The sequence below is a fragment of the Papio anubis genome, chromosome 16 (assembly GCF_008728515.1).
Source record: "Papio anubis isolate 15944 chromosome 16, Panubis1.0, whole genome shotgun sequence".
Taxonomy (NCBI): domain Eukaryota; kingdom Metazoa; phylum Chordata; class Mammalia; order Primates; family Cercopithecidae; genus Papio; species Papio anubis.
The window spans coordinates 84,539,124-84,566,194 of NC_044991.1; the positions used below are offsets into that span (position 1 = coordinate 84,539,124).

The 27,071-nt window shown below is 44.7% G+C and overlaps 2 protein-coding genes across 4 annotated transcripts; one reads left to right on the plus strand and one right to left on the minus strand.

The window, feature by feature from the left end:
- RAE1 (ribonucleic acid export 1) lies at positions 1-26,720 on the plus strand. Of its 3 annotated transcripts, none has more exons than XM_003904576.5 (12): positions 1-126; positions 2,753-2,849; positions 3,430-3,534; positions 5,349-5,441; positions 13,545-13,631; positions 15,005-15,091; positions 15,206-15,277; positions 16,979-17,086; positions 21,737-21,843; positions 21,930-22,005; positions 22,899-23,093; positions 26,274-26,720. In XM_003904576.5, the coding sequence occupies exons 2-12, from the start codon at positions 2,760-2,762 to the stop codon at positions 26,358-26,360; spliced, it is 1,107 nt and encodes a 368-aa protein (XP_003904625.1). In that variant the 5' UTR covers positions 1-126; positions 2,753-2,759; the 3' UTR covers positions 26,361-26,720. The 3 variants fall into 3 exon arrangements, with proteins under 3 accessions (XP_003904625.1, XP_009214154.1, XP_009214153.1); XM_009215890.4 differs by lacking the exon at positions 1-126 and adding an exon at positions 227-700; XM_009215889.3 differs by lacking the exon at positions 1-126 and adding an exon at positions 745-852.
- On the minus strand, positions 7,334-8,375 carry MTRNR2L3 (MT-RNR2 like 3). The gene has a single exon (XM_031656858.1). It carries the CDS (start codon positions 7,923-7,925, stop codon positions 7,851-7,853), a length of 75 nt encoding a protein of 24 aa, XP_031512718.1. The 5' UTR covers positions 7,926-8,375; the 3' UTR covers positions 7,334-7,850.
- Positions 26,721-27,071: the final 351 nt, after the last annotated feature.

The window sequence follows — 27,071 nt, forward strand, 5'->3', positions numbered from 1 at the left end:
AGGTTTCGGGCTCCTGGGATTTCTCTCCGCGCTCCTCGCCCTCGTCCTCCGCGCCGGAGCAGGTTCGCAAACTCCTCAGACCCTCCTGCTCCCGGCCGCCGCTTTCCGCCGCGGCGAGATCCCCAGGTAGGCCCCGTGCCGCGCGCATCCCGTTGTTACCCGCCACCATGGCGCCCGCAGAGGCCGAGTTGCCTCCGGGGAGCGCGCGTCTGCGGGATGCTGGGGCGCGAGCGGAACTGTTGACTAAGCTTCGTTGCTGGATCCTGGAAGCGAAGTCAGAGCTGAAAGTGGCCTTAGGGGTCACCTAGGGTCTAATCCATCGTTTTTCTTGTGGGGGAGCTGAGGCCCTGGGAAGGGTCCCATTGCGTTAATGCAGTGTCTGTCGCCTCCGCCCCTCCCCCTTACACGTCTGACCTCTCGTCGGATACATGTCAGCTCCTCGGAGAAGCTTTCCCTGGCCGATTTGCAGAAGGGCATCCCCTTTTAGCCTCTTCCACGTCAACCTGCTTCATTTCTTTTGTAGCAGTTACCACTCTGAAACTAAGTCTGTTTCTGTCTTACCCCTCCAACTATTTATTGTATACGTATATAGGTGCAACTATACAGGCAGTACGTCTCCCCGCAAGTATTATTAAACACCAGCCGCCCTGGGCCAGGCACTGTACTGTGGGACCGAGCATGCATTAAGGGAAGAATCCAGGCAAGTGGCTGCCCCCTTGGAGCCTGCATTCTGATGGGGAAGAGATTGAGTATAAACAAGAAATTCCAGGTCATGACTGGTGCTGTGAAGAAAGCAAGGGGATGTGGTGGAAGTTTAGATATGTTAAAGTTGGCAGAGAAGCCTTTGAGGAGGTAATTAAAGAATACGTGTGACAGCTTTTTTTAAGTATAACTTACATACCTTTCAGCCATTTAAAGTGTAGGTTGTGAGTTTGGAAATTTTATGCAGTTGCATAAACATCACAACTTCAAATTTGGGACATTTTCATGACCCCAAAAAGTTCGGAGGAGGCAACTTTTGCACTGGGATGTGAAGATTAAAACGAAGGTAGCTGTGGGGAAGGGGAAACAAACCATCCCAGGCTGAAGAAACAGGACTAGGTTTGCTCCAAGGCAGGGATGAACTTGCTGTGTTCAGGAGAGAAAGGAAGCCAGCAGAGCTAGGAGGGCTGGGGTGCAGCAAGGCAGTAGAGAGCGGGAAGAAATGATTAGGTGGGTCCCACAGACGCCTGTGCCTTCTGAATTTTGGAAGTTTCCCAGTGTGGAATAAGGTGTGGTCCACACTGACTAACACGAATGACTCTCACCTACCGTGTTCTTTTCCCTAAGTTCATCCCTAGTGGCAGAGATGTTCTCTCCCAGCTTGAAGGTTGAGGTAGAGGAATAGAGTGAAAGTAACATTTATTAAGAACCTATTGCGTTTTAGGCACTGTGTGTGTGGCTTCAGTTAGTTCTCATAACTCTGAAGTAGGTATCAGTGTCTCTGTTTTACAGATGAGAAAATCAAGGTTAAGCAACCTGTCCAAAGCCATGTAGCCAGCACCTGGACTGATTGCAGAAGCCTTGTTTTGCCTTTGTCCGTTCATACAGTTAACTGGTGTTTCAAGTACCTCTGCGTTTGAATGCAGAAATGTGGTCGGCAAGCACCACATCCCCTCACGTTCACTAAAACATACATGTGCTTGTAGCTGTTGCTCTCACCTTTTGTTCTGCACTTATTTTTCATGAAGCTGAGGAAACTCAAATGCCTTCCCCAAATTCCTTGCAGTTTCTCCGGTCTGTGTTGTCTTGTTAGCAAGGATGTCACTCAGCCATTTGTCTCCCTTTGGAGAAGTGACTTGTATGGGGGACTTCTCAGTGTAACGGGTGGCAGGATTGAAATGTGGCTTCAGTGTATGTAACTCCTCGGGGAGTTGGAAGAAAGAAAGGAAAAGTCGTTTATTTACCCGCTATGAACTAGACACTGCATTTTCTACATAATCTGATTTGATCCCCAGACCAGCCCTGGAGAAGGTGTTAATGTTCTCTATGTTTGCAGAGCAGGAAGATGAAGACTGGTGAGATCAGAGTCCCAACTCCTGAGTGGCAGAGGCCCTGGCCAAACCCTGGTGGGCCTGTTAGATTATGATACCCAGGAAAAAACCCAGGGTGGGAGAGGTTCTTGCTGGGTAAATGTCCAAAACACGATGCCAGACCTTTTTAAAACTTTTACCAAGAAATTGCTGATTTGCTGCCGGGACTGGTTGTTCTAGGTAGTTTCATGCAGATACTGACGTAAACCAGAATTCAGAAATTAGTGAGAAAGTGAATGCCCACTCGGTGGAAACCTGAAAGCATGAGGACCTGCCGTCTTGTTTACTGTTGTATTCCTGATGTGCAGCTCAGTGTCTCTATGTAAAAAATGAGTGAATGTATTTTCTAGCTGGTGACTACAAAATAATCTGCAATGTATCCATATTGGTTTATTAATGGTAACAAATGAACCGTACTAATATGAGGTAATAGGGGAAACTGGATATGGAGTGTATGGGAATTCTATCTTTACTATTTCTGGAGACCTAAAACTACTCTAAAATAGAAGGTTTATTTTTTGAAAGCGCTCTGCTCATTGCATATATAAATCTTGTCTGAAAAGTGAACCCTGGCCTCAAGCCACTTTGAGTATTTCTCTTCTACCAGTTAATTATCTTACCATTGCCTCTCAGTGATATTAAGAGAAAACTGACCCTTAACATTTTTCATTATTTTTTAGGGTCAAAATGAGCCTGTTTGGAACAACCTCAGGTTTTGGAACCAGTGGGACCAGCATGTTTGGCAGCGCAACCACAGATAATCACAACCCTATGAAGGTACCACGAAAAGCTTCCTGGGGCTTGTAGGAAGAGTTTGGCCAGAGTTTCTCCCATCAAGGACAGAACCTGAGATGACTTGGGAGCCTCCTTTGGGCCAAAAGCTTTGAAACTTTGTCTAACTCATCTTTCTCAAACACTGGAGCACAGAAAATGTGTCCCCTCTACTAGTGTCCTGTTCTTCCTGGCCTGCCAGGTCTCCAGAATCACCGAAGGTGCAGATTCCAGTGCAGATTCCCAGGGCCTGGCCCAGGACTGTTGACTCAGAATTCCCATGGTTGGGGAGAAGGGAGGGCAGGTGAAAACTATGATCTAGCACTGTGGGGCCAGAGTGAACTGGTCATTTAGAAAACGAGGCCGTGGGCATTTCATCAGCAGCTGCTGCTGCTAGTCCTGGTGGTGCTGGTGCTTTCTCCAGCTTATTTTTTACTCCTCTTTTTGATCATAGTAAGGAAAGGTCTAATTCAGTTAGTTCTTGAGCACAAGGGAAGGCCACCGTGAGGTAATTAGTGAGAAAGAAAACCATTTTGAATTAAGTTGTGAGTATGCGTACATTTTAACATTGACTTTTTTCCCCTAGGATATTGAAGTAACATCATCTCCTGATGATAGCATTGGTTGTCTATCTTTTAGCCCACCAACGTTGCCGGGGAACTTTCTTATTGCAGGATCATGGGCTAATGATGTAAGTGCTCCTTAAATACGTGTTCTATAAATCATCTCTCTTTGTATGGGCAAGGTTAGCTTTAGCTCCGTTGTTTCCCAAGTAAATGAATCAGTTAGACTTATTTATGGCCTTTTTTTAAGAAATCAATTTGGGGGTGTGAACCCTTCTGAATGGCAGACATTATTTGTTCTTACACTGGTTTTTATTAGGAAAGCACAAAAATGTATTGCTCAAAATTTTCTACTGTAGTTCAATCTCTTAAAGTTTATTCCTAAATAAAATGTCATATTTATCCAGAGTGAACATTATACCCAGTGGCACACACCAACAAATTCCCCTTCTTGGCATCCTGACAGTGTTCCTCAGGCATGTGTTAAACTTTTTCAACATTAAATAATAGCACAGATCTGCCTAAATACATACTTATCGTGTACAAAAAGAAAGACAAAAAAATTACAATGTACTAAAAGAAAGAAAACTCTGGTAGAAAAATAAGCAAAGGGTGTAAAGAGGGGCTTCACAAAAGTAAGAATAAACCTGAACCATTCATCCATACTTGTAGTCAGAAAAATGCAAATTTAAGACTCTTTTTTCTATTAAGTTAACAAAATTAAAAGTTTAAAAGAATAATAGTGCCAGCAAGGATAAGCTGAAACCCTACATGTACGACTGGTAGGTATGTAAGTTGGCAGAGCTTTTCCACAGGATAATTGGCAATAGTTACCAAAATCCGTAAGCTTATACCCTTTATCTCATTGATACCCTTCTGGGACTTGAGTAGGAAACCTGATAATGTGCTTCATTTGCGTTGTCTAAATTAACCTTTATAACAGCCAAAGCACTGTGAACTTGGTCTCTATTTTATGGATCAGGATGCTGAGCTTAGGGAAGTAGAATAACTGGCCTCGGGTTGCGTATCTGAGTAAGTGGCAAAGCCAGAGGCTGCAGACGCACAGTAAGGCTCAGGGCCACGCTTCTAGTTAGCCAGTGCCTGGTACTGCCTCTCAAAAAACCATAATGCTAGTGAAAATTTTGAAAATGTTAATATCCAATAGTAATGGCACTTTATGGTGTGTTTGTATGATGGAATACCATTGTAAGTTTTTGGAAAAGTTTTCAAACTGTAGCCTACAGCACGGGCAGCAGGGATTAGGAGAACAGGAGGAAAGATGGTAGTCAAGGTTGAGCAAGCTTGTGTTCTACATGTAATTTCTAGAAAGATTTCAGATGATTTGCTGCTTCAAAAAAAGAATGTTTAAAGTTGAACAGGCTGGTGATGCAGGAGGAAAGCTGTAGCTGCAAAAGCGAAGATACTGTGTGATCTAGTGTCTTCCAGAAAATATGTGTACATGGAAAGAAGACTAAGAGCACACAGAACCATTAGCTGTGGTTGTGTGTGGTGTGGTTAGGGTGATTTTTATTTTTTTGCCATATTTACAAAATCTCTAAAATGTATTACTTTTTTTAACGGAGGGGAGATTATATAAAAAAGTATTCAGAAAAGAGGTAAGTTTCTACTTTGGTCTTACCATTCAGAGAATGGTAATGGGTAAGTGATATTCTACTTTAGAAGACATGTCTCATAGATGCAGTGAGAAAATTATCTGCAATTTTATGTGTAAGCAATAGAATTTGTTTATTTTAATAGCTTAGGCATAAGAAAACAGTTGTTTTCACAGATATTTTAATTCCTTTGTTCTTGAAGTTAGATAATTAGGTTGCTATGAGAAGTCTATGTATGGTTAAGGTGTACCCCATTAGTTTTTAGGTGTTAAGTGCAAGCAATACATTGTAAATTGCTTTGTTTGCGTTGAATTTTTTTGTTACTACAGGTTCGCTGCTGGGAAGTTCAAGACAGTGGACAGACCATTCCAAAAGCCCAGCAGATGCACACTGGGCCTGTGCTGGATGTCTGCTGGAGTGATGTACGTTCCCTTCCGTTTCTCATGTACCCTTTTACTTAAAGTACAGAATAACTGAGAATATTTAATAATCCAAACACAAATAGCACATACGTGTTCATAGTGTAAGAATTCTAAGTTTCTGAAGATAAATATAGTCGTTTGTTAACGTTCTTAATGTTGGCTTTAGTTAGCCACTTTCTTTGAAAGCTTTTCTTGTGTTAAATTTTGTGTGTGTGATTTAGGAGAGTTGAATGATTAAGTGGCATTTACAAAGAAGCCAGCAGGGAAGGTGAAACACCTGTGGCGAGCTGCAGTGGGTGGGGCTCCTGGAGCACAGCATGCGCTGCAGCTGTAGAGGGTCTTCTACCTGGCAGAGGGGAGCCAAGGGATGAACAGCTGTAGATGGGCCTTGGCCTGGCGAGGGGAGCCAGGGGTTGAACACCCCAGCCTCTCTCCTCTTCTCCTGCCATTGCTCCTGGTGGCTGAACCCAAAAGTAGTGCGAATGTTAAGGGGCCTGGTGACAGGCAGACACACTGCAGTGCTGAAGAAGCTAAGCCTTGAGGACCCTTTCGAGGCCTTGTACCTGTTCGTTTAGTCAGGTTTATTGAGTCTGATTTGCCTGCTGTAAAATTGAACCTTTTTGGTGTACAGCTCTGTGAGTGTTAAGAAATGCATAGAGTTGTGTTCAAAATATAGAACAGATCCATCGGCCTCCAGATTCTCATCAAATTCTTCCCAACTCCCAGCCCCTGGAAACCACTGATCTGTTGTTTTTTTTTTTTTTTTTTTTGTCCCTATACTTTTGCCTTTACAGGAATGTCATCTCAGTGAAATCCTGTAGGGTGCAACCTTTGCACTCAGCATGTTGCATTAACGTATGGTAATTGTTTTGTCAGATATATTTCCTATGTTTGGGGTGGGATGCTGGAAATTAGGACAGTCATTGAGATATATCATCTGCAAAATGCTAATTAAGTGGTAGGAGTTTCTCATAAAAGATGTACAAGTTGGTCATAGTGGTATTGGGGGTATGCCGTTCGAATTCGTAAGAAGAGAGTGGTTAGAAGGGTCTTGATAATGAAATTTGTGATACAGAGTTCTGGTGGATATACAGTGTGTAGTGCTCCTAGGAAAATAGTAGTTAGAGCATTTATTATGATAATATTCATATATTCTATAAAGAAGATGGCAAATGAGCCTGCGGCATATTCGATGTTGAAGCCTGAGGCTAAACTCTACTTTTGTTAGATCAAAAGGGGCTCGGTTAGTTTCTGCTAGTGTGGAGATATATCATATTATGGCTGGGGGCCATGATGGTAGGAGCAGTCAGAGGAATTCTTGTGATGAATATGTATAAGTTAAATGAGCTGCTTATCAGTAGAACTGATAGCAGGATAATAGCTAGGGTGACTTCATATGAAATCGTCTGGGCCACAGCTCGTAGTGCGCTGATTAGTGCATATCTTGAATTAGATGCTCATCTGATCATAGAATAGACGGCTAGGCTTGATGTGGCTAGTATAAATAGGAGGCCTACATTAAAATTAGAGGATCTGGTATAGGGAGGGGTTTTCATAAGAGGAGAGTGATGGAGAGGGCTAGGGTTGGAGCAGTAATGTAAAGGGTATTGATAGTAGATGGTAAGGGCCGCCAGGGTTCTTTGGTGAAAAGTTTTATTGCATCAGCGAATGGTTGAAGCAGTCTGTAGGGTCCTACAATGTTGAGTCCTTCACGTAGTGGATATAGCCTAAGATTTTTAATTCGATGAGTGTAAGAAACGCTATCGCCATAAGAGTGGAGATGTTAGGAGCAGGAGAAGGTTAATTATAGGCATGTTGTTAAGAAGAGGAATTGAACCTCTGATTATAAAGTGTTTTATGCAGTTGCCAGGCTCTGCCATCTTAACAAACCCTACTCTTGGGTATAGTGTGTGATGATTTATTAGATTGAGATAGCATCATCTGTGGAGTGAGGGCACGTTATGAAGTGGGCCCTATTTCTCTTGTCCTTTCTTACTAGGAGGAATGTTAAATAGGTAGAAACAGACCTGGATTACTCCAGTCTGAACTCAGATCACACAGGACTTTAATCATTGAACAAACGAACCCTTAATAGCGGCTACACCATTAGGATGTCCTGATCCAACATCGAGGTCGTAAACCCTATTGTCGATATGGACTCTAGAATAGGATTGCACTGTTATCCCTAGGATAACTTATTCTGTTGATCAAATTATTGGCTCAGTGTGTAATAACTCACTTAGACTAGTGTGGTCTTAGTTTAGGTTGTTAGGAGATTGAATTATGTTCCGAGGTCACCCCAACCAAAATTTTTAATGCAGGGATAGGAGGCTAGGGCCTGTAGGCTTGTTGGAGTTTTTATTTGCATTGATAAGTTAAAGCTCCGTAAGGTCTTCTCGTCTTACTTGTTTATATCCGCCTCTTCACGGTTAGGTCAAGTTCACTGGTTGAAAGTAAGAGACAGCTGAACTCTCGTGTGGCCATTCATACAAGTCCCTATTTAGGGAACAGTGATGATGCTACCTTTGCATGGTCAGGATACCACGGCTGTTGAACATATGTCACTGGGCAGACCGTGCCTCTGATACTGGTAATGCTAGAGGTGATGTTTTTGGTAAACAGGCAGGGTAGGATTTGCCAAGTTCCTTTTACTTTTTGTAATGTTTCCTTAGAGCATGCCTGTGTTGGGTTAACAGTGCAAATAATAGGTGTTTATTATATCATTTATTAGTATTGGGCTGTTAACTGTCAGTGGGTTACTCCGGTCTGATGTAAGCTTATGCAATGGAGAATGCCTTCATATTACTTATATTAACGTTGTTGCTTCTATTAAGTAATAGTTTAGTCCGATGTGATGTTAAGAGTTCAGTAGACTGGTTAGAATTTAAGATAGTTAGATACTGAGCTTAAATTCTTTCTTAATTAGTGGCTGCTTTTGGGCCAACTGTGGTGGTAATGTTTTTTACTCTCTGTAGGAAGAGTCTAAAGAGCCGTCTCTCTCTAGACTAACAAACTTACAGGGAGATTAAGTAATTCCATGGGTAAGTTTAAAGTTGAACTGAGACAGCCAGCTATCACTAGGCTCGGCAGGCTTGTCACTGCTACTCATGAATCTTCCCGCTATTTTGCCACATAGGTGAGTGTGCTCTTTCAGGTATTCTTGGGTAGCTCATCTGGTTTTAGGGGACTTGGCCATTGTTCTCTATGTAAAGTCATTTCTAGTTAATGCATTATGCAGAAGGTATAAGGGCTTGTCTTTGCTTTTTATTCCTTGATATAGTTCTTTCATCTTTCCCTTACGGTACTGTCTATTGCACCACGATAGAAATTTCACCTGTACTTTTGTTTAAGGTAAATGGTTTGATTAAGAGAGTTTGATAATATTTTTCGCGAGGTTTGGGGCTAGAGTTGGCTCAGAGTGGTCAGGTCATGATGAAATCTTCTGGGTGTAAGCCGGATGCTTTGGGTTAAGCTACACTTTGGCTTGTCCAAGCGCACTTTCCAGTATGCTTACCATGTTACAACTTATCTTCTCTATACCTGTGTAGAAAATTAACAGTAATAGTGATTTCTAGAGTAGTATTTGAGGAGGATAATGGGTTTTGTGTGCGTGCTTCATGGCCTTATTCGATCAAACACTGCTCTTGGTTTACTGCTCAATCCTCTTTAAGCCCTTAGATTTCATAAAGGCTGTCGTGAGATTTTCTGGACATAGAAAATGTTGCCTATTTCTTGCCACCTCATGGGCTACACCTTGACCCAACGTTTTTATGTGTGTACTTGTGCTTACTCTATAACCTTTTTTAGGGCGTGCTGCAGATGGCGGCATATAGGCCGGGGGCAAGAGACAGTGAGGTGTATCGGGGTTTATCGATTATAGAACAGGCTCCTCTGGAGGGATATAAAGCACTGCCAAATCCTTTGAGTTTTAAGCTGTTGCTTGTACTACTCTGGCGAATGGTTTTGTTAATGTAACTATTAGGGTTTAGAGCTAAGCATAGTGGGGTGTCTAATCCCAGTTCTTGTCTTAGCTGCTGTGTCTTCAGGGTATTAAAGCTACTTCTGTAGTATATTTTATTTCAACTGGAGTTTTTTACAACTTAGATGGAGTTTAGCTTTATTGAGGGCAGACCTTAAACACTCTTTACGCCAAGTTCTATTAGCTTGGGTTAACTCTATGGCCACAGTGGCTGGCACAAAATTAACCAACCCTAAATATTAGTATAGCTTAGTTAAACTTCTGTTTATTACTAGATTTAACACTACTGTTTCCTGTGGGGGTGTGGTTGAGCCAAGTGTTTTGAGCTGCATTTGTGTGTGCGTGCTTGATACCTGCTCCTTTGATCCGGGTGATCTAGAGGGCGTTTTCACTGGGGTAGGGATGCTTGCATGTGTAATCTTACAAATAACTAATAAAAAGGCCAGGACCAAACCTATCTGTTCATGGGGTTGTGTGGACCCATCTAGACATTTTCAGTGTCTGGCTTTGAGTGGTTAAGCTACATTAACTGCATAGAATACTTAAGTGGAAAATTAAAGTATGAGAAAGAAAGAAAGAAATAGTTGTTTACAGTTCTGGAAGTTCAGGGTCTTTAAAGGTGAATTGGCAAAGGTTTGGCTAAGAAGGTTATTCATAATTAGAGCATGGTTGACTTAGGGTTATGGTATATTGGGGCAGCACTTTCAGAGGGCTATGCTCAAGGTATTATATTGGTATTAGGGCAGAAGTTTAGTTAATATATTATACATAATGGAGGATTTATTTGGTAGGGGGGTCTTAAGATTTTTTAGAAAATTACATCAATCGAGGGGTAGCTGTTGGGGTGTTTGTGGTTAAAATATGTCTGGGTTCTGACTGGGTTGCATTTTAGTCTCTTGTGTTTGGGGTTTGGCAAAGGTGTGTTTACCCAGGCTGATAGTAAAGTCAGATTAGGGGAGGGCTGCAGATTTAATCGGAAATAACTCTTGAAATTGAGCGTATGTGCAAGCGTGAGCATCTGTTGATTAATTGTTATATCCTTCAACCAGAATTAACACCTTATGGTTGTTATGTCAGTCTGGAATATTCAGTATAAGTTCAACTACAATGGGTTTGGCAGGAATCAGGCTCTTGCCATGCTGAGTCACAGCATCCCCAAAGTTAAATACCAAATACATGATAGTGCTCCCGTGACTGGCTAATAGGGTGGTCTTTAGTCCATCAGGATGCCTTATTTAAAGGGAACGTGTGGGCCATCTTAATTTTATGGCCATACGTTAATGCAGGGGTCCCCAACCCCCAGGCTGTGGACCAGAACAGGTCCATGGCCTGTTAGGAACTAAGCTGCGCAGCAGGAGGTGAATGGTGGGCCAGTGAGCCTTAACTCCCTGAGCTCCGCCACCTGTCAGATCAGCGGCAGCATTAGATTGTCATAGGAGCTCGAGCCCTGTTGTGAACTGCGCATGTGAGGGATCTAGGTTGTGTCTTCCTTATGAGAATCTAATGCCTGATGATCTGAGGTGGAACAGTTTTATCCTGAAACCACACCCTCACCCCACCCCAGTCTGGAAAAATTGTCTTCCATGAAACCGGTTCCTGGTGCCACAAAGGTTGAAGACTGCTGCTTTAATGTGATCTTATTTATCTCGTATATAAGAAATAATTCTGTGTATAAACATTTTGACATAGTTTAGGGGCCACAGTTGCTCCCATTTCATTCATTAGCAAGGATAGGCTTCTCTAAGGCATTTTTATCATCTGTAAAATGTCTTCCTGACATACCTGATCAAAGATATGACACTGCATTAATAGATACATGAAAAGTTTGAAAAGTGAAGCATTCATTTCATATGCAACTTATTTTTAGTTTACACATGGAAAAGTAGCAGCATGAGTAGATTTGAAACTTTTCTAATGTATTTTGCCTGTCTTTACTGATTGGGCAACGGGTCAGAATTAGAAAGTTTCTCATAAAGTATGGCAAGAAATAGAACTAACTGATGCAGGAATCCTTTTGCTCAAATGTTATCTAATGGCTATTGGAATTTATAAAACTGAATCTAAGTTTCATACCATCTAGTGGGAGGATCAGACATGGGAATGAGAGTTGTACGTTCTGAGGGAGGTAAGATGAACTGGTGCCGGGTGGGAAAAAGAATACAGAAGGCAACTGTAAAGTTTGGAAAGGCTTCTGTGAATGCTTTATAGAAAACAAGAATAGAGCTTTTTTTTTTCTTTTCTTTTTTTTTACTGTTGCTCTGTCACCCAGGAATGCAATGGTGCGATCTCAGCTCACTGCGGCCTTCGCCTCCTGGGTTCAAGTGATTATCCTGCCTCAGCCTCCCAAGTAGCTGGGATTACAGGTGCCCACCTCCACACCCAGCTAATTTTTGTATTTTTAGTAGAGATGGGGTTTTGCCATGTTGCCGAGGCTGGTATCGAACTGCTGAGCTCAAAGTGATCCACCTGCCTCGGCCTCCCCCAAGTTCTGGGATTACAGACATGAGCCACCACGCCTTGCCAGTAGAGCTGATTCTTGAAAAGTAAACTACATGCCTATAGCTTTTTAAGCATTGTCTCATCCAGTTGAGGCCTGGGTTCAAATTTCAGCTCTGTCTCTTCCAGGCTTTTGACTTTGCCAAGTTGTTTAATCTTTCTAAATTTGTTCTCTTGTTTAGAAAGACAGGGTTGTTGCCAGGCTGGAATGCGGTGGTGTCATCATGGATCACTGCAGTCTTGATCTCCTGGGATCAAGTGATCCTCCTGCCTCAGTCTCTGAAATAGCTGGGACTACAGGTGTGCACCACCATACCCGGCTTATTTTTCTATTTTTTGTAGAGATGGGGTCTCCTTATGTTGCCCAAACTGGTCTCAGACTCCTGGCCTCAAGCTATCCTTCCTCCCAAGCCAAACTTGGTAAAGTTGAGTCTTCGGTACTTTAAGGACATGGTTCAAACTCTGTGGCTAAAGCAGGTAGACTTAGAACAGCTGGTGGAGCATACACACATACTCTTTCTCTCCCCAGTGCTTTGCTGGATTCTCCTTTATGTCTGCACGTGTCCACTGAGATTGGCATGGTCTGCTCCACAATGCTGATGACATGTGGTGGGGCTGGTGTTATGAGATTGAGAGGCCAGTGTTCACTTGGATTCAGGGCAGCCCTCTCCATACACTCATACCTTTCTTTTGCCGTGTTTTCAAGGATTTGTAGAATTACAACCTCATTAAAAGCATGAGGAGCAAGTTTTATCTCTTCTTTCAAATGAAGTCACTTCAGTGGAACAAGTTTTTGCTAGAGGAGAATGGTGGTCAATTTTTGAGCTCTGAAACCAAAAATGAAATAAATAGACTAGGCCAAGGTTCAGCAAACTATGGCCCATGAGTCAAACCTGACCCACTGACTATTTTTGTAAATAAAGTTTTATTAGAATGCAGCCACACTCGTTGATTGACATAATATGTCTGGCTGCTTTCAAGCTGCAGTGACAGAGAAAACCTACTTTGAGTTCTTTGTGTGGATATTGTGAAACCATCAGACAGTGACCACTAATTTTTAAATCTATTTGACAGGTTAGATAGGACCAGTGACTGTTGTAAATTGGCATAGCTTTATTGCATGTACTTCGAAGTGTTATTAGATAGGGACTAAACAAAAGTAATAGTGATTATAGAGTTATGTGTTTTATATAGAGAGAGAAAGACAAATGTAACAAAATGTTTACAATTGGTGAATCTGTGTGAAGTGCTTATGGGTATTTTTTGTATTTTTGCAACTTTTCTGAAGGCTTAAGATTTATCAAAATAAGAAAAAATTTTTAAAGTGGCCCATGGTTGCTGCTGACAGGAGACCTGGGATCAGGGACAAGAGAGTTTGTTTTCACTAGTTTGTGATTTCTCATTTTTAAAATCCTGTTTGTATGTTCTCGCTTAGAAAAGTAAGTCAATAATGAAATAGATTAAAATGAGTTTTTTGTATGACACTGTAGTTTGCAGTACACTGGTCCCCAAACAATTGGAAAAATAAAGATTGCCAAAGTTTGCCTCAATATATTCAACTTAGTATCTAAATGTATATAGAGATTTAATTTTCCTTAAAATGCAAAATTTTCTTCATTTTATTTTAGGATGGTAGCAAAGTGTTTACGGCATCGTGTGATAAAACTGCCAAAATGTGGGACCTCAGCAGTAACCAAGCGATACAGATCGCACAGGTAACAGAAGCCTCTGCAGAAAGGCTGGGCACAACTGGTACCCAGGACTCTCATGGCTCTTTAAGTGAAATAATTATTATAATTATAATAAAAGGTGCAGTTAGACCCTGTCAGATCAATTAGACAATATAGCAGAAACGTCTTGAGCACAGAAATAACAATTTTATAACCATTCTCATTCTTAACTAGTGTTCACAGATCGTCTTGTCATGGGTCTTCATATATGTATGGATAGAGTCATAAGGAGTTAGCGACATTAAAATCTATGAAAGATAGGTCATAGGTGATCCGTGACATTCACAGGTTGGACGTTTTGACCTCATGCATGGCTGGTCTTCTGCCAACTGCATTTGGTCGCTTACTCGTTCAGCAAGTGTTCTCTGTCTAGGGGCCAGTAATAGAGCAGCGAGTAAGAGGGGCGTTTCCCCACACATGTGGAACTTTTACCATTACTCAGGGGCCACTGGCAGGTACTGTGTGAAGAATGCCAAGGGCAGAAGTAATGAAGATAAGAGAACCTAGAACCAGAGGGTCCAGCCTGCTAAGGGGGCTTCAGGAAGAGCACAATGCTGAAACATTTTCAGGAAGGCGCTGCTCAGGTCACAGTGCTGCGTACTAGAAACATCTCCTTGATCTCTTAATTCATGTCACCTTAGTGAGTAAAACTGGTGGAATCCCCTACTTGTTATTTCTGAATATCTCCCTAAGGAGGAGCTTACTTTCACTCGCACATATGTCTTATGAGTAAAAAAATTAAAGTTTGCTGGAATGGAAGGTAGATATATGTTCTTGTGTTAAATTGACTGTTTTGATCAGGAGTGTATTAGTCCCTTCCTGCATTGCTGTAAAGAAATTCCTGAGACTGGGTAATTTATAGAGAGAAGAGATTTAGTTTGCTCATGTTCTGCAGGTTGTATGAGCATGGCGCCGGCATCTGCTCGGCTTCTGGGGAGTCCCAAGGGAGCTTTTATTCATGGCGGAAGGTGAAGCAGGAGCAGGCACATCACATGGCAAAAGTAGGAGAGACAGCTGTGGGCGAGAGGAGATGCCACACCTTACAACAGCCAGATGTTGTGAGAACTCACTATCGTGAGGACTGCACTAAGACAGGAGGGATCCGCCCCCATGACCCAGACATCTCCCACCAGGCCCCACCTTCAACACTGGGGATTACATCTCAACATGGGATTTAGTGGGGACATGCAAACTACGTCAGTGAGGAAAGATTGGTAAAATGCTAAATATCTTTTGATTTTTATTTGCTATGACCTCAGTATTTAAATTAGTTTCTTCCCTTTGAATTGCCACAACTAAAGCCATTCAGCACATTCTTACATTTACCTTGGCCTGTTTTGTTTTTGTCTTGTTGAAAGCATGATGCTCCTGTTAAAACCATCCATTGGATCAAAGCTCCAAACTACAGCTGTGTGATGACTGGGAGCTGGGATAAGACTTTAAAGGTATAATGTGCAATTGAGGCATTGTTTGGCCCCGTCAGGATTGTCGTTTATTCTTGCACCATTTTGACTTCTACTCTGAATGGTCACATACTGGCATCTCTTTTTTGCTTTTAGTTTTGGGATACTCGATCCTCAAATCCTATGATGGTTTTGCAACTCCCTGAAAGGTGTTACTGTGCTGATGTGGTAAGAGATTTTAACTTAACATGTATTTACTTTTAAAAAAACAAAATAAGTATTTCTCACCTTGTGGTATCTTGCAGTTGGCGGGTAATGTAAAAATCCTGCCGACTTTAGTAATGGATATAAAGGATAGAGTTCAGATTGCCTCAATTGTCTTCAATTGGGAGATTTTTGTACTGCGTTTCTTTGAGAAGTACTTAATACTGGATGTCAAATTTTCCTGCCACTTGTTTGAACATATGCAGCTAGCTACGTGCCATCTCTAGTGTGACATCTATCATGTCCTTTCCATGGCAGTAGGAAAACTTGCAGTAACTTTGTGAGGTGGTACCAGGTCTTTGGGGACTGTCTCTGAGTGGGATAGAATTGAACTTTCTCGGCCAGGCACCGTAGCTCATGCCTATAATCCCAGCACTTTGGGAGGCCAAGGTGGGTGGATTGCTTGAGGTCAGGAGTTTGAGGCCACCCTGGCCAACATGGTGAAACCCCATCTAAAATACAAAAATTACCAAAAAAAAAAAAAAATACAAACCCCTCTAAAAATACAAAAATTAGCCGGGCATGGTGGCACATGTGTGTAATCCCAGCTATTTGGGAGGCTGAGGCATGAGAATTGCTTGAACCCAGCAGGTAGAGGTTGAAGTGAGCTGAGATGACACCATTGCACTTCAGCCTTGGTGCCAGAGTGAGATTCCGTCTCAAAAAAAAAAAAAAAAGAAAAGAAATAAAGAGATGGAATTTTCTTCATCTGTTTAGTCACGTCTTGAAAGTTTTGTACCAACAGTCCCGTAATTCCACTTTTAGGAATTTATTACAAGAAAATAATCAAAGATAGAAATGGTCTTTGTTTTTGTGTGTTTTTTGTTTGTTTGTCTGTTTGTTTTTTGAGACGGAGTCTCGCTCTGTTGCCAGGCTGGAGTGCAGTGGCACGATCTCAGCTCACTGCAGCCTCTTGCCTTCTGGGTTCAAGCGATTCTCCTGCCTCAGCCTCCCATGTAACTGGGACTGCAGGTGTGTGCCACCAGGCCCGGCTAATTTTTGTATTTTTAGTAGAGACAGGGTTTCACATGTTGGCCAGGATGGTCTCAATCTCTTGACCTCATGATCCACCTGCCTTGGCCTCCCAAAGTGCTGTGATTACAGGCGTGAGCCACCACGCCTGGCTGGTCTTTGTTTTATGTTATATAGTGGAACATTGGAAGTGGTCTTAAGGGGCCACCAAGACACAGATAAATAAACCCTTTGGTAGGTTCATTTGAGGGGACGTTAGACAGCCGCTGCTAGTACTTGAAAAAATATGTGACATGGACCTTATGAAACATGTTTTGAGTAAAGGATATGAATTGTACAGAAATATCCAAGTATCATGCTGAGGACAAAGACTGAAATAAAATATACTATACCGTTAGCCAATTATTGAGAGCAACTGAAGGGGTGGTGTAGGGGATTTTTATTTATTCTTAGTTCCTGAGTATATTTTCTAAATATCCATATATTTTATAGTTAATTTTAAAGCACAAGACTTTTTAAAATGTATGAATGTTCTACTTTCAAATACTGTTTCTCTAGGTTTTAGTGAAACATAATCACAGGATTATTAAAATCCAGACTTAATTTTGTAACCAAAACTTAATCAAACACATTAGTATAGAAACAGCACACTGCTTCACCTGAATCGCGTCTCTGTTTTCCTCTATTCCCTAGATATACCCCATGGCTGTGGTGGCAACTGCAGAGAGGGGCCTGATTGTCTATCAACTAGAGAATCAACCTTCTGAATTCAGGAGGATAGAATCTCCGCTGAAACATCAGGTGCGTCATTAGTCAAATCAAGAAGCATGTATTTAGCACCTGCTGTATGCAAGATTGTGCTCACATCTGGAATACAGTTGTATTTTGAAAAACCTATAAGTATGTTCAAAGGAGGGTGAATTGAAGGATATAAACACAAATACTTAGTGAGTGAATACTAAGTAATACTAAGGTATCCCTGGATGAACTGAACTTACGTCTTCTCCAAACATGCCCCGGATGGCTGAGTGCAACTGAATTGTAGGGACCGAGGGAAAACTTCTCCTTTGCTTTCTGAAGGAGTTTACTGAAAACCAGCTGGCAAAAGACAGATTAATAGGAGAAATGGCATACAAATTTATTGATGTGAACAGCATCTTACAAAGATCTTAAAGGCAGTGTGGTTGATGCTTTCATACCATCTCGAAGTCACAGCAAGAAGGGGGCTCAGGGCATGGCCCAAAACAGGTTCTCATGGTAAATCGGGTTCTCGTGACAAGATAGGTTATGGGAAGAAGAGAAGAGAAGTTCTGTGGGGCAAAGGTGGTCTTGTTAATGTGGAGGAAGCCCCTCAGGCAGCACCCTCGGAGAGGACTGAGATAAGGGCATCAGACGGCAGTTAATCTTCCCTGAATCAATACAAGGGAAGGGCCTCCGAGAAAGCCTGGCTGCACCAATGCCCATTTTTCTCTGCAGATGCAAATCTCCCCACAAAAGATAGCTTTTCAGCTATTATTTCCAGCCCTTCTGAATAGCCATCTTGAAATATGTCAGAGAAGTCTATTTTGGGGCGAAATATTTTGGTTTCCTTGAGAATAAAATTACACATCTGGATGGGTTGGTTCCATTGTAAATTCCTAGCTTCCGACTTCAACTCAGCTTGCATCACACCCAGACAGTTGCTAGCTTTTTCTCCTTCGCTCAGGCCTCCACTTGCCACAGGGCTGCTGGGCCTGCATTCTTGTCAGCTTCTCCATCCTTTAGTCTTTGTCTCAGGCAATCAGATCAGCTCTTGCTCAGAGAAAAAAGAAGCTAATGGGAACTTCCTCCTCTTTCTCCTGCCGGATCTAGAAATTTGTCTGTGCTTGCCTCCTCCCCTGCCTTTTCCCCCATGAGGTGGAAACCGTCCTGCTAAGGCCAGTTTTGTGGCGGGACCCCATGCCCTCCAGACTTCTCGGGAACCGTATGCAGAGTATCACCTCTTTCCCATTCCCCCATCTCTGCTGCCACGTAGTACTTCTCCATTAGCGCTGACACTTGCTCAAATCTAGTTGATCCTAGAAAACACACCTCCCTTGACCCCCACATCCTCCTCCAGTACTGCCTGTGTCCCTTTTCCTTCCGCAGTTGGGCATCTTGCCTGAAATGTCCTTTGTTCCCTTACCTCCCACTCGTTTCTCACTCGTGAGACCTTTGCCCCTGTTGCTCCGTCAGAACGGTTTTTGGCATGACCACTGGTGGCATCCTCATTGGTAATTCCAGGGGACACTGGACAGCCATCCTCTTACTGGAACAGAGCACCACTCACTGTTCTTACGAGACACATTTCCCCAGCTGCTGTCTTGCCAGCCTCTTACCCGCTACCTCTGTGGCTGCTACTCCGTCTTTGCTGGCTCTTGGCTGAATGTGGAGGTTCCACAGATGTCTCCCTAAGCTGCTGCCTCCTCCACCCAAGCACAACTGATCTCCCATCCACTGTCGCTCGGCCACGCCCTGTGGACTGGAGACTCAGACCTCATTTCTGTGCTCCTGACAGGGACACCCAGTCGGACAGCTCCTTGGTGTGTCTCCCAGGCGTCTGAGCCTGCAGTATCCCACGCCAGACCCACGACTACATTCTGTGGCTCTTTATTCAAATGTTACCCTTGCCTCAGGATTCTCCCTTGCCACTGCCAGCAGTACCATCTATTTTATACGTATGTATGGATATCATATACATACTAAATATTTCACTTCTTTTGCCTACTAGAATGTAAACTCCATGAGAGCAGAGATTTTTGTTTGTATTTGTTGCCACCTCCCAGCACTTGGAGCAGGGCCTCAAGTGTAAAAGATGCTCTGTAAATATTTGCAGAGTGAACACTGGATCTGAACCTGCCCCTCTCGGCCACCACCAGCCTGTTGCTCCTGATGTGCTTCACGGCCCATTCAATGGGACCTCCATCTCCTTTGGTAGAGCCAGAAATCTTGAGGTCACCCCTGATTGAACTCTCCCCCTCCTGTCTCACTAATCCTCAGTCTCCTCCCCTCCATCCTGAAATTATTTGGGAATCTGTTCATTTTTCTCCCTCCCTCCTGCCACATCTAATTCAAATATTGGAAAGCACTTAGATCAGAACTCTATGACATTGGTCTTGGCAGTGATTTATTGGCTATGACACCAAAAAGCACAGGCAACAAAAGCAAAAATGGCCAAGTGGAACCGTGTTAAACTAACAGCTCCTGCACAGCAGAGGGAACCATGAAGAGAGTGAAAAGGCAGCCTGTGGAATGGGAGAAAATATTTGGAGACTATTTCTGACAAGGGATTGATTTCCAGAATACATAAGGAACCCCTGCAACTCAATAGCAAGAAAACTGGCGACACGAAAAATGGACCAAAGACTTGAATAGACATGTCTCCAAAGAAGACCTACAAATATCCAGCAGGTGTATGGAAATGTGCTTAACATACTAACCATCAGGGAAAGGCAAACGAAAACCACAATGAGATACCATCTCCTACCTGACAGGACCACTGTTACCAGAAAGCCCAAAGATAGCAAGTGCTGGGGAGGGTGTGGGGAACCTGGAACCCTTGCGCACTATTGGGGAATGCAAAATGCCACAACCGTTGCAGAAAACTGGAGGCCTCAAAACATGAAAAACAGAATCCCCATATGATCTAGCAGTTCCACTTACGGGTCTTGATTCAAAAGAATCAAAATGGGTATTTTGAATAGACCTGAATAGACCTGTACTCCTAGCGTTCCTTGCGGCGCTGTTCTCAATAGCCAAGTGAACAGATAAAGAAAATGAGGTGTATACCTGCAGTAGGATGCTGTGCAGCCTGAAGGAGGAAATCCTGCCACTCGTGACAGTGTGGGTGACCATGAAGGAGATTATGCAAAGTGAAATAGCCAGACACAGAAAGAAACTGCATGATTCCACTGAAATGTGACATCCAACATAGACTCACGGAAGTAAAGGGTGGAATGGTGGTCATCAGGGGATTGGGGGAGAGGGAAATGGGGAGCTACTTAATCAATGGGATGAAATTTCATTAAGCAAGATGAGAATGCTCTGGAGATACGCCGTACAACATGGTACCTGTAGTCAACAATAACGTAGACTTAGAAATGTATTAAGTGGTGGCTCTCGTGTTAACTGTTCTTACCACAATAAAATAAGCACATAGACCTTGGCTCTCGTTCAAGGCATCCTCCCGAGGTGAGGCAGCGGCTCTTGTAAGTGGCACCACTGGCCTTGCCGGACTGCGGCCTAAGCCCTTCCCTGCCTCCCCATTTCTTTTTGGGTGAATCCCCAAAAAACCGGGTCCCATCTGGCTTCACTTCCTGCCACCTGGTGGTAGCGCCCTGGCCTCTCCGTTGTCGAGGACTGGTTGTCGTCGGCCTTTGCACAGGGCCAGTGTGTGTGGCTCCTGGTGCAAGTGGCACCCCTGGCGTTGCGCAGTTCCTGGTGTGTGCCACACAGTAGACCCTGTGCTGAGGACCAGCCATGGCCTTTTCTGTCATCTAAGAACTTGTAGATGTTTGTCACTTTGCTTTACTTTTTTTCTTTGTACTCACAAAAGTAATGGTCTGGCAATTTTTTAAAAGGTGGGGGAGCAAACAGTACAGCAATGAAAGAGCAGGCCGTTTTCCTTCGTACTTAGGAAACCTGCATCCCCAGCAGCTGTCACAATGCCAGAGGCTGCTTCTCCCTTCGTCTTGCCTAGCCCCTGCCTGGGTCCTGCCGGGCTTCCCCTGAACTCACACAGAAGCTCAGATGGCCAGCTCGGGCAGGGCGGGTGGCCCTCCGGGCTTTGGGCAGGTTGCCACGACTGGAAGGAAGAAGTGGTATCTCTGAAGGTAGCTTCTCCTCAGGGTGGTCGGCTTCTCTGCCCAGAAGGCTGGGTAGTGGAACCTCTGGGTTCTTCTGTAGAGTGGAGACCCGCCCTTGGGCCCTCAAACTCAACACTGGGCGAAGTGCAGCGTGTTGCTTGTGTGTAGCATGGCCACTGCACCCACTGTCCCCTTCACCCTGTTTCCCTGTGAGTCTGGTGCAGCAGAGCCTGCATCCCTCCTCCAGCTGGGGAGGCAGAGGTGCAGAAGCATCAGGTGACCTCCTGAGGGGTGTCTGCCTAGCCAGGGACGTCTCCATTCCCCACGGGCATTCCGCCTCGCAGCCCATGGGGCTCTGCTGGCGTGAACGCGGCCTTGTAGCGTGGCAGAGGGAGAGCGAGCAGCGGAGGCAGGGAGGGGCACGGGGTGTGCAGTTTGGTCCTAAGCTCACGGCTTAGACGGAGTTATTAAGGAGTTAGAAAGCAATGCTTACTGCTGTATCATATTTAAGTGATGTTCTTCTGGTTCTTCTCAAACCTAAACATGGGGTAAAAATGACTTACCTTCATGTTAGTCATGAAATCTTATATTACGCTGTGATTATGTCTCTGTTTTGTTTTAACTGTAGCATCGGTGTGTGGCTATTTTTAAAGACAAACAGAACAAGCCTACTGGTTTTGCCCTGGGAAGTATCGAGGGGAGAGTTGCTATTCACTATATCAACCCCCCAAACCCGTAAGTGTGACTCTGTCAGCTTGCAGATTTCACCTGACTTTTTTTTTTTTAACAAAGGAAGACTTACATGAACCTTTGTTTTTCAGTGCCAAAGATAACTTCACCTTTAAATGTCATCGATCTAATGGAACCAACACTTCAGCTCCTCAAGACATCTATGCGGTACGTTTTTAGACACTTTAACCGTGGTGATACATCTGGAAACCAGACTTGGAGGTGGCTGAGGAGTTGTGGGATCAGAAAAGACTCATCATTGAAGAGCTTGTGTGTGTTCATATCTGGAGATAAGTGGCTTATGCTGTAGGCTTCAGGTTTCTGTGGGTTTTTGTTGTTGTTGTTGTTGTTGTTGTTGTTGTTGCTGTTTTTGAGACAGAGTCTCACTCTGTCGCCCAGGCTGGAGTGCAGTGGCATGATATCAACTCACTGCAACCTCCACCTCCTGGGTTCAAGCGATTCTCCTGCCTCAGCCTCCCAAGTAGCTGGGACTACAGGCGCCCAGCTGATTTTTGTATTTTTAGTAGAGACGGGGTTTCACCATATTGGCCAGGCTGGTGTCGAACTCCTGACCTTGTGATTCACCCGCCTCGGCCTCCCTAAGTGCTGGAATTACAGGCGTGAGCCACCGCGCCCGGCCTTGTTTTCTGTGTTAATGTGCCCCCGACTAGCAGCGTTGTGTATTTGTTTCTGAACGCAAGCTTAGGATGTTTTGCCAGAGTCTTCTCCCTCCCTTAGGAGTGCTGGTAGACAGCTCACACACAGAGCTCACACTGAGAAATCTTTTGCTCAAAAGAAACGTTTTCCTGAGGTCTGCTCCTTGTTTCTTGCTGTCCACATGCTCACTTTCTCTGGTGTGCAGGCCTTACAGGAGGCAAGACTGGGTTCTGGGCTGGCATTTGATGGAGGAAGTCTGGATAGTTTCTTTTGCGATCAGCAGGCGGCAGCTCCAAGGAAATGTACCTGTGCGCTTTGTTTCCTAACTCAAGCAGGAAGTGTGCGTGGGTGGAACCTTCTCCGCGCCCCTCTGCCTGGCTTCTCATTGTGCATTTACCTTGCAGGTAAATGGAATCGCGTTCCATCCTGTTCATGGCACCCTTGCCACTGTGGGATCTGATGGTAGATTCAGCTTCTGGGACAAAGATGCCAGAACAAAACTAAAAACTTCAGAACAGTTAGATCAGCCCATTTCAGCTTGCTGTTTCAATCACAATGGAAACATATTTGCGTACGCTTCCAGCTACGACTGGTCAAAGGTGAGAACTCCCGGGCGCTCCAAGGGAGTAGAGCCAGGTTCTGGGTTCAGAAGGCCTAGGCCTGAGTTGTGACTCTTCTCAGGACTCACATGTGTCCTTGGGCAGGTCACCGTCCCCTCCCTGTAAGGGGAAATTGCAGGACTTCCTCAAATGGTTGTGGGAATTCAGTACAGCCTTTGGCCAGAACCCACCACACAGGAAGCACTCAGCCAGTGTGAGCCATTATGGGCTGCTCTGTTCCTGGGCACAGAAGCACAGGCAAGCCGGGGGCTGCACTTCATGAAGGGGGTGGCAGGGCGGGTCATGGAGCTTTCGCCTGGGTGGTGTTGGTTGGTTGGTTAGCTGGGTAGTTTGCGTAGGGGGAGTTAGGAGCTGGCAGGAGCGGGGCTGCAATTTTGAGGGCTTTGGGAGTGATAGTGAAATGTGTAGACTCGGGTACTCAATGCCCAGCCCCGTGGGAAGTGTGTTGGCTTTCAGCCAGCCTGCGTGTTTCTCCACTGCTCAGCTCTTCTGGAGAGGTTGTCATCATTGTATTTGTGGTTTTCATCATTCCCCTCCCACCCTACTCTGCCCTTTGCTCCACAGCAGCCTTCTAGACTTTTCCCTACCTACCCTGCCCTGGCTTCCGATGGGGAGGTCGCCTGCTTCACATAGGAGGGGCTTCTAGTGGCCTGCAGTGTCTTTCCCGCTCACATGTCCACCTGTGCTGACCCCACCTCCTTCCACCCTCACGGCTCTTTTCTGGGCCTTCTCCCACTGTCTTCTGTCCCCGTTCACCAGCTCCTCCCCCTGTCTAAGCACGGAAGCCTCGAGGAGCCGTTTCCCTGTATGTTAAGGCTATCAAGAGAGAGTGGTGTCAGCGCCTACCCTCTTGGTTCCCTGTGCTCGGTCTCCTCCTCAGTGCACTGCCAGGTACTTTCTGGCCTCTTAGAGCTGTACTCAGAGTCCCCGTGGCCATGTCCTCCTTGTCCAGTCCAGAAGCTTCCTTTCTGTCTGTGCCGGACACTCACCTGTCCCTTCCTCTTCCACACAGCTTTCCTCGCTACTGCTTGGCCATGTCCTGGTTTATTCTGCTTCGGGCTGTGGTTTCCATCCTCCTGCCAGCTCCTGTCTCTTGGCCCCTCTTGCCTTGCTGACCTCTCGCCGTCTCAGCCTGGGGGGCCACCACAGGGCTCTAACCAGTGCTTTGCATTCCCAAGACACCTGCTGCCACACAAGCCAGTGACTGGAGACGTCCCTTGGTTCCGGCCCTGGCCACTCCACCTTTAGTATTTCCCAGTCTCAGGAGTATGGCTGCACCTTACGTGAGGCCCTGAACATAGACACAGAAGTCCAGCTGATTGCCTTCCATCCCTCTGACCCTCCAGGCCTGCTGCTGCTTCTGTGTTTCCCCGTTTGAGGGTTTGCTGTGTGAGCCATGCAGCTGCATTTTTTTTAAAGCAACTTTATTGAGGTACAGTTGAAATGCAGTCATTTGTTTAAAGTGTACAGTTTGATCAGTTTCAACATCTGTAAATACCCATGAAACTATCACCACAGTTATCTCCCTGAAAGGTTTTTGTGTGTGTTCCTGTAATCTTCCCATACGCACACACAAAACCATGGATCTGTTTTCTGGCATTATGGACTAGTCTGAATATTCTAGAATTTTCTATAAGTGGAGCCCTACACTACACTTTCCCCTTGCCCCAGCTCCTTTCCCTCAGCATAAGGATTTTGAAATTCACCCGTGCTGTTGAGTGAATCACTCGTCTGTTACTTTTCAGTGCTGCATAGTATTCCCAGGTAGGGTGTGCCATTTGTTTATCCATTCACCTGTGTAAGCCATGCACTCAGTTTTGTGACGAGTGTACTTTTTTGGTTCTGCCTGGCTGAGGTTGGACAGGCTGTGGCATGCGTGGAGCCCGAGGCCTCAACTCCCACATTGGGCTCTTTACTGAATCTTCTCTTTGCGTCCTTGTCCCAGCAGCTGCATCAAAATTCTGTATTTTAACTTAAATGACACGCGGGACTCTATACATTATAAGCATTAAAAAACGTAGTAATAAATTGAAAGCAGTGAGAAAGGTAATTGCTTTGAGTGCTGTTTAAAAATTGAAATAATCTAATTCATTTAAGCAATTAATGTCAGCTTATTGTGGAGGTTACATAAATTAGAATCTCTTTAGTTTAAAAGAGAAATTTGCTTCAGAGGTTTTTCATTGCTCTTAGTTCAAGGACAGTTATCTCTAGTGCAAAGTCATGATCACATATGATTGATGTTATTAGCTTGCTGCTTGAGTAACCGTTCAGAAAAACTACACTTTGTATATGATGAGAATTAGTGGTCACTGTTGAGCAAAACTTCTAGAGCTTTCTTGGCGTGCCTGTTGGGAAGAGAATAAAAACGTGTCATCACAGTACAGGTGGCAGAGTGCACCCGGCGCCATGCCCCACCTCCGTCTTCCAGGTCTTTGGCCCACCTGTGGCTCCTGCCTGCTGTCTCTCTTCCAGATCATCTGCCTGGCCCACCCCACTCGCCTCTCTTCCTAAAACTGAAATGTGATCACATCACTGACCTGCCTACGGCCTCCTTTTTCCTGGGGAATAACATTCAAAGGCCTCCCTCTGCCGTTCACAGCCCTGTAGTATGGCCTCATCCTGATTTCAGGGGTCTTTCGATGCTATATAGCCCTGCATCCCCTCCAGTGTGGGCCTGGGCAGACGTGCACACCTCCGCACACGCCTCTGGATCACTCGCCACCATGCATGCCTCTGCTGCACTCTGTGTCTGTCGCCCCTTCTGTGTGGGGCGGGATGTCCTTCATCCCCATGATACTCGCAGGTCAGACGTCCTCCTTTCCGTGAAACATTCTCAGGTCAGAGCTAATGCTGAGCAAGGGGCCCAAGGCAGTTATCTTGGTGTTAAAGTCCTGGGGTGTTAAAAGGGGGCTCAGTGTCAAAAACACGAACCTGTGAAGACTCTCTCAGCAGGACATGGATGACACACTGGTACCAACACGTCCTTAGGCCTTTCTCTGAGGACTGAAGTTTTGCTTCACATTTAACTTTATCTTTGTTGTTTTATTTCTCTGAGAGATTATGCTTCCAGTATTGTAGCACAGGACTTCACCTAGAAAAAGCACCTACAAACGCTTTCTGTTGAATAGTAAGATCATTGGTGTTTTTTGTTCTCTTTAGGGACATGAATTTTATAATCCCCAGAAAAAAAATTACATTTTCCTGCGTAATGCAGCCGAAGAGCTAAAGCCCCGGAATAAGAAGTAGTGGCTGGAGACTCTGGCCCGGCCAGAGTTGTTCTCTCCACTCTGCCTCATCTCTATACGAATTTGGGTCCCAGCCTTGTTGGGTTGTCAGCCATGGACATGGATTTCAACCCCTGGAGAAAACGATGTCATTGTTGAGCAGCCGAGAGCCCAGGCGTCCGCGGCGACTTGCCGTCTCTCCATTCCACTGCCTGTTGCAGAGTTTTTCTGTAACTCTAAGGGGGTTGAGGTTACTATAGACATTAGATTGCGGGCACCGCCAGGGATTTTGCAGTGCTTCAGTGTACGTGTTAGAGAATATTGGCCAAGCGTCTGTGAGCCCCGTGCTGTATTTTGTAATAAAGTCTTTTGCAGATTGCTTTCCGAGCTTCCTTTGTCCTTTTCTCCGCTTTCCCACCCTGTAACCTCAGGAACGTGCGTCCTGCCCAGCATCAGCGTGGGGTTTTGAGTTGAGATTTCAGACAACCTCTGGGAAACGCAGCAACCTTAGGGGAAAGGGGTTCCCCAGCTGCGCTCACTTCTGCCACGCAGAGCGGCAGCCTCTGTGAGCCCTGGTGGGAAGAGTTTGAATGTGTTTTTCCTAGCTTCCCTCTTTCCCATCTTCAACATCCCCAGTGCTTTCTGGCCCTGCTGCTCAGATTTCCGAGTGACTCAAATGGGGACCGTTACTTGTGCTGGGTGACAGGCCATTTGTGGGTGACACTTGTGTGAC

Excerpts from the sequence above, each read along its gene's own strand:
- RAE1 (XM_009215889.3), top strand. The coding sequence starts at position 773 with ATGACTGGTGCTGTGAAGAAAGCAAGGGGATGTGGTGGAAGTTTAGAT. Across the intron at positions 15,278-16,978 it reads GGTGTTACTGTGCTGATGTG|ATATACCCCATGGCTGTGGT; the intron begins GTAAGAGATTTT and ends TCTATTCCCTAG. Across the intron at positions 17,087-21,736 it reads AATCTCCGCTGAAACATCAG|CATCGGTGTGTGGCTATTTT; the intron begins GTGCGTCATTAG and ends TTTTAACTGTAG.